A 7,197-nucleotide genomic window follows, 5' to 3' on the forward strand; every position below is an offset into this window, starting at 1 on the left:
GTGTAGTCAATTACACAGAATACTATCACCAGAGAAAAGCTTTCCATGTAAGAACACCAGAAACTGTCCAGTTTACCAGTGCCCTTAGAAACATTACTCAAAACAAACTAGAAAAGAAAAGAAGAAAAAAGAAAAAAGGCATAAAAGATGGTAAATCAGGAACTTGACAGACATTTTATTGATGCTGTTCATCTACTCTGCTCCTGTTCTTCCTTGTCCTTTATGGTCCAGGAACCATATCGATTGCAGCCTTTTACTTTTCTTCTTTTATTATTTTTTTCCCCTCTTTTAAAACACAGACACTCAATCTCAGTTTCTTAGTACAGCATGCTCTATTTCTCCCAGGATACAATCCAGCCTTTCACCTCAATTCAGAGTTTTCGAAATGAGTGGGCAGGAGGTATGTGCATTCACTAAAAACATCCTTGAGGGTCATACTACCAATGAACTGCTGGGACTCAGGGACATGCTGTGCCATAGCAACATGGAGCTAACTTGTGTGCTAACATGGTGTGCGCAGACTTTCCACTGCCTCAGATCTCTGCTACAGACCTTGCCAAAAAAGGGTGATCATAGTCACAGGCCACCAGATGACTTCCAGGCAGATCTCATAGGAAAGACATGACTGTCTTATAGGATCATACTGCAGCTTCGGCAGCAGCAGCAAAGCTCCAGCTGACCAACAGCCAAGAGGAGAAGCTTTAAATTCCCATTAGTTTGTATATCACAGAACACTCTGCTGTATTAATGAACCTAACACTTCAGCAAAGCAGTAGAATTCAAATGGCGGATAGAGGACAAAGCATTCTAAATCACTTCAGCAGATCCAATATCTGGAGAGAACAGATGGATACAGGTCAAAAAGTGGTGGAGCAGGAATTGGAAATGCATGATGAAAGAGGTAAGAGTAGAGCTCTTACCATCTTCTCCAGACAGGAACATGGAATGTTCTTAGTGAGAGTAAGGCTTCAGCAGAGCCTCTCCTGGAATTGGCTTCTCCATCCCTGCTCTCTGCACAGCCTTAATCAGCACCTTTTCCCTCAGCAGCTCTAACCTTTGCCTCACGATTCTGATCGGTCACTTCCAACTTGAGATTCTCCAGGATTCTATGATCATCTCTGCCCTATCCTTCTAGTCTTACAGGCCACATGTGATTGGGTAACATTCACCCTTCCACGTCTCTCTCAAGTTTGAGAATGAATGCACTTAAGCATCTGCAATATACAAGTCTCTGAAAGAAACTATTCAATACCAATTACTTAAGAAAATAGCAAAAGAAACCAAATCCCCAAAAAGACTGTGCTGAGCTTTCCCAAATTAAATTCCACTTAAGTGGCTTATGTTTTGTTACTTCACTTCCAGCAGAAAAAATCATCTCCTAGAAACAAAATTTTAAGGTTTTTTTTTTTTTTTAATTAAAAAAACTTTCAGTATACTGGAAAGAAAATATGCTTCCTGCTGCTGAACTTGTCAGAATATCACTTTGACATCTTACAGATTTTTTTTTTTCTGAGTCTTGCAAGATGATAAAAAGACACAGCTTTCCTACAGGCAAAATCTGTGATATTTACCTGAGGCATGTTAAGACTCCAAAGTGAGAAAAAAATACTGAGACACAGTCCACGTTTGCCACCTTTGACAGGCAGGACAAGGTAAAGTGTCATTTCTTGACTCCAGAGACTGAAGACAGAGAATCTTCTTGATATATTTTTATTATTGATTGAATAATCATAAGTAAAATTCCATAGCCCCCTATTGTTGATACACTTTGCAGGCAGACTGCTAACTCTAAGTAAAGATATGACAGATGTATTTCTTAACAGAAATGTATTTTTATATTCGAATAGAGATGTCAGTTAAGAAGAAATTCTTCAGGATACATTCAAACAAGACAGGAATGACTGCATAATAAAATGAAATAGGACACTGATGATGTCAATTTATGTGGTCATGCAGGATAAAAATGGCTACATATCTGTAGCAACGATTTAATAAATGTAGAAATCATACAGTACACTATAGCTGGAGAATACATTAGTATTTTATTTTTTTAATTAGCATGCCACTACAATCTCCATAAACTTTAGCTGGGAAAATATCTGCCTGCACTAGATTTCAAGATCAATTGATTGTTACCAAATGAAGTTAAGATCATACCTCCAAATGTTGCAGCAGTATTAGTACATAACCATAATTTATATCAGGCATTGAGCAATAAGTTTACCTACTTGTTACTTTAGTGTTTCACTACAGAGCAGCAAAAGAATTAAAGTACCACCTTAGTGCATCCTACTTTAGAAGCTTCCTTGTTCAATGCACTTCATATAAACACTGACAAAGTGGTTCACCTGAACCTTGCAGCCTTGGGAGGATCCAGTGATCTGGGTTCTCACAAGAGGCAGAGGATACAGAGGGACAAACAACAACCCACTCTTCTCATCATCAGTAGACACTCATCCAAGGACAAAGTGTGCAAACCACATGGCATTGATGACAGTACCCTCTGAGCCCACTGCCACAGAAAGCCATAATGAATTTACACTGATGACAAGTTTATTCTTGACAATCAGAAGTATAATTTCTGCATATTACTAAGCAGAAAAAAAAGTTCTTGGCCACCTCAAGCTTACTGTACTTTCCAAGAAGAAACTGAGTTTTCAGGAGGGGAAAAGAAAAAAAGCCAAGAAAAAAGCCCACTGACACTTCCTCTGGTGATCTTTCTTAGCTCAGTGTCTGAATGCAATTGAGACAGACAGTTTCTCCAGGATATGCTGCTTACTGCAGTACACAAGACAGGCATAACTGGCCAACTGGCCCCTGTGGAGCAGGCCCTGGAAGTCAGCTGTAGGAATCAAGGGAATGGTGAATGATGGAAGCAAAGTTCTCCATGCAGATAGCAGAGAAACAAGAGGGAAATTTCAGCATGTGTTGAAAGAGGTAAAAAGCCATAAAATACTATGACCTAGTAGCAAACAAATAACAACTGCCCAGTCTAATGATTGACTAGAACAGAAAGCACTTGATACAAAACAACCCTTATATCAAAAGTAGTGATAGGAGAGAGGATCAAGCAGGGTACTTTAAAAACTCAGTAAGTAAAGGAAATCGTAACTCTTACCTCCAGTCTTTTCCCATATATGCAGTCATGATGGAAGCATAAAACTCATAGATCAGATGGGTAAAGTCACAAAAAGACCCTTTCTGATAAAGCAGCCTAATAGCCAGACTCACACATATACTTTACATATTTAGAGACAGATCATTCTCTGCCCATGAAAGTTCTAAGACTGTTTTTTGCCAAGAATTTCAGATGCTACAGAGCAAAGGTTTCTACAACACTTATTTTACTGAATAGGTTTCCTGTTCTAAAATGTCAAGACATTTTCCCAAAATTTGAGCAGTTTATATTGCAGGCAAGACTCTGCCACAAATACACACCGAGATGAACAATCAATAAATAGATATCTTTTTAAAAAGTATAAATTTATTATACCATTTACCTCTTCAGCTACATTTCAAATAAATTTTTATTCCTCTCTCTTTTATCAGCTCTGTGTGTCTATGTGCATACTGCTGCAGCAGTGACACTACCATTTTCCATTTGGAAAGCAACAATAAACTGATTTGCGAGCCTGAACTCTACTCAGAAAATCAGCATCCACTTTTCACAATTTAAAATAAGCCAACATATTTTTCCTTTCTGAAATATTACCTGTATTGGTGGATAATGCTTTTGTTTTTTCAACAAGAATCATAGAAAAGCTTGGGTTGGAAAGGACCATAAAGGTCATATAGTTCCTACTCTCCTGCTATGGGCAGAGACAGCTTCCACTAGACCAGTTTACTTAGAACTCCATCCAGCCTGGCCTTGAACACTGCCAGGAAATGGGGCAGCCACAACTTTTCTGGGCAACCTCTGCCAGTGCCTCACCACCCTCACAACGAAGAATTTTTTTCCAATATCTAATCTAAACCTATTTTCTTATCGTTTGAATCCATTCCCCTTTGTCCTGTCACTACATGCTCTTGTCAAAAGTCCAAGAGCTATGGTTAAACTCACAGTCCTGCTAATTATTTTCTACCTCATAAATCTTTTTGTTCCGAAACTTCTGCTTGCATGTCATCACTCTGTTTGTCTTGCTATCATTCTATACTGCCTTAAAAATTCAGGGAAAAGACTAGGCCCTGACAATTTTATAAAAAGTAACATGAATTAAACTAAGTCTTCTAAACAAGTCTTTGACAAAGAGAATAAACAGTTCTCATTTGAAACATCATACAAAAAGATAAATTTCAATTTTGCAAGAATTTAAAAGATTCTTTGAAAGGTTAAACTTTTCAAACATAACTCATTATTACCAGCATAAGGAAACATGTTCTGGAAAATGACGAATTACAAGAACTATTCATAAGCACTGAAGTGCAATAAATGCACTTTTCAATTTCAGAAATTTTTCAAATATATTTTATTGTAGTCTGAAAAACAAAAGCACAAACATACAGCAAACATGCTCAAATATATTTCAATTTCAATTCAGAATGTTTTTCAAACTAAACACCACAGAATTGCACTACCACAAAAGGAAATTCCTTACCGAAACAGCAGTTATCTTCAAAGAATCTCCTGTAGAATGTGTGAAAAGGTACCACAAGACAGGTCCAATTTCTCCTGTAATAAATCCTTGTGCATGGCATGACCGAGTAGTAGAAACATTTTCAATTATCTTTGCTGCTAAATGGTTCACTACCCGCTCTTCCTACAGGAAGGACAGGAAAGGAAAACTCATTTGCAAATGTTTCTAATTTCTTTGTAAACTACCACCTATGTCCACATTTTATTCAGTGCATATTGTCTTGGTGTGGTTTCTTCATTCTTTTTGATACTTGCAAAAGTAATTTTTCAAGAAACCTCACCTGGTGACAAAGTTATGTTTACAGATCCTACTTCCCCCCACTTTTTCTCCTACTGCAAAGACAATTTAATACAAGTATAATACAAAACCTCTCAGCTCCAAATAATCACCCCAAATTAAATGCAGTCATTAAAAATGAAGAGCTTTTATTATGTTAGAGGTGTTCCATTATCAGCGCTTTATAAATGAATGAATTTGTGTCAACACTCATCACTACACCATGCTCTGAATAGCACAATTATGACATACACAGTTATAATAGGAAAAAAAAATTACATTAAACCCTCTTTATTCAGAAGAGTCAACAAATCCTGGGATACAGAAAAAGACTTCTTGCAAATTAAGTTATTTCATAACTCCCTTCTTTTCTCCTGAAACAGACAATCCTGATCAATGCTTAAGATAAATTATTAGGTCCCATTTACTACAAGAAGTCCTAAATTTCCATATGGGATTCCAAATCCTTCATATTTTTAGTACTAACCACATAATTTTCACACTGCTGGTGTTATTTTGGCTGTGCATTGCCTCACCTCATCTCAGTCTTAAACTACAAAAAAAGTAGTGTCTTTCAACAATGTCTTAAATAGCATCTTGAATTCAACAAGAATGAATTTTAATATGATTTTTATAATTCAATTTGTCCTTATAGTCTGGCTTTGCAAATAATTTATCATAATATCTAATTGATTTCTTTCATAAACTAATCTATATTAGCCTACTAAGCTTTAGATTTCTGACATTTATCTTTACAATTGGAGCCACCAACAACTGTGAACAACAATAATGAAACCTTTCAGAAAGTAGTACAAAAGCCTTGCAGAAGGGGAGAACTTATACTTCAATAAAAATATATTCAATATCCACTTTTCCTTCTACTGACTTAGTAATTCTAAAACAGAGATTTTAGATGTAGAAATATTTGGAAACCAGTACAATGCTATCAAAAAAAAAAAAAAAAAAAAAAAGAGGCTGCATTCATCATTTTCATGGTAATTCTTCCTGTTGACCCAAAGAACTGCAGCTCTAGTCAAAACGCTTAACAGAAATATCAAAGTCAATTTCCATCTAAACTGGTTACACTCTTTATATAAAAACTCCACTGGTAGATGGTCTTCCTTCTTATTTGCAGACATAAAACCAAAGAGCATTTAGGCTTCTATCTTTTTACAATCTTGATTACTGCAAAATATTGCATTATTTTGACCTATTAAAGACCTAAATATACAAATAGTCATACATGTTTACTAAAATTAAAATTCCGAAAACTTTTTATAAATAATGTTCAGTTTTAATCTTTTTCTGTGAATTATACTTCTGCATTTCAGTCTTTTTGGGGGGGGGGTTCAGTTATATTAAAAATACATGGATTTATCAAATTGACTACATGCATTTAACAACAGAATCTGTAAATGAAACGTAATAGTCAAGTTAAGTCTCTCATATATGATGATATGCCAACTGGGACTCTACTCCTAATTTAAGCAGCCATAAACACTTAATAAATTAACTATAATCCCATTAATTAATGATAATCAAAGCATTATACAGTGGATAATAGCTGTTAGTAATGTTAACAAGTTTCCAGATGCAATTACAGCCTTTCTTTTCAAAATTTGGTCCCAAAGATGTGCTTTATTTCCTCTCAGCCACTGATGAGTTATGCCCTGTTCCAGACTGTCCTGCTACTTTGACTAGAAAATGGTCATGTATTATCACTGTGCTCTAAAAACTCAATGATGCTGTTGAAGTAATTCTATTTGCTGCCACCTGAGACCTTCCATTTCAGCTCCTCTGATATCTGTTCCTGAGCACTATCTAAGCAACAAGCCTTGTACCATTTTCTGCTTAATTAGCTATCTGCAAGGGAAGCCTGATCTAAACCAATATTTGGCCTCTAGACTAAAGAAGTCATCTGGTGATGTTACCAGGACATAAGCTATTTTAGTGAACAGAAATGGATCTTCAAGATATGAGTAAAGCAGTTCCATATATCAGTAACCCTCTGTCCATATCATGAACTGCATGAAATCTAAAACTACGAATAGAACTGTATAAAAAAAGTAGTACTTTACTTTCAATGGGTTTAGATTTCAACTAGTTTTATAAAGCACACTTAAAGCTCCTAATTTTCAGTCATGTTGAACACTTTGAAGATATACCTGTTTCCAGTGAAGTCAGGGATGCTTAGTGAAAAAGAGCCCTCAGTGAAAATGCAAATACCGGAAGGATAAAAAGTTGCTAGCTACTCAAAGAAAACTCCTTTTAATCTAGTCTTTCCATT

At 36.0% G+C, this 7,197-nt stretch overlaps 1 protein-coding gene across 11 annotated transcripts in view; it reads right to left on the bottom strand.

Moving 5' to 3' along the window:
• ULK4 (unc-51 like kinase 4) overlaps positions 1–7,197 on the bottom strand; it is a 252,965-nt gene that overhangs the window by 201,737 nt on the left and 44,031 nt on the right. For all 11 annotated transcript variants that reach the window (XM_042044411.1, XM_042044406.1, XM_042044404.1 and 8 more), the window contains one exon: positions 4,596–4,757. In XM_042044411.1, the coding sequence (XP_041900345.1) occupies positions 4,596–4,757 (162 nt within the window). The remainder of the gene's footprint in view (positions 1–4,595; positions 4,758–7,197) is intronic.

Source organism: Corvus kubaryi, unplaced genomic scaffold (genome assembly GCF_017639235.1).
Source record: "Corvus kubaryi isolate FWS band 111438036 unplaced genomic scaffold, C.kubaryi_AGA036_p1.0 37398, whole genome shotgun sequence".
Classification (NCBI taxonomy): Eukaryota; Metazoa; Chordata; class Aves; order Passeriformes; family Corvidae; genus Corvus; species Corvus kubaryi.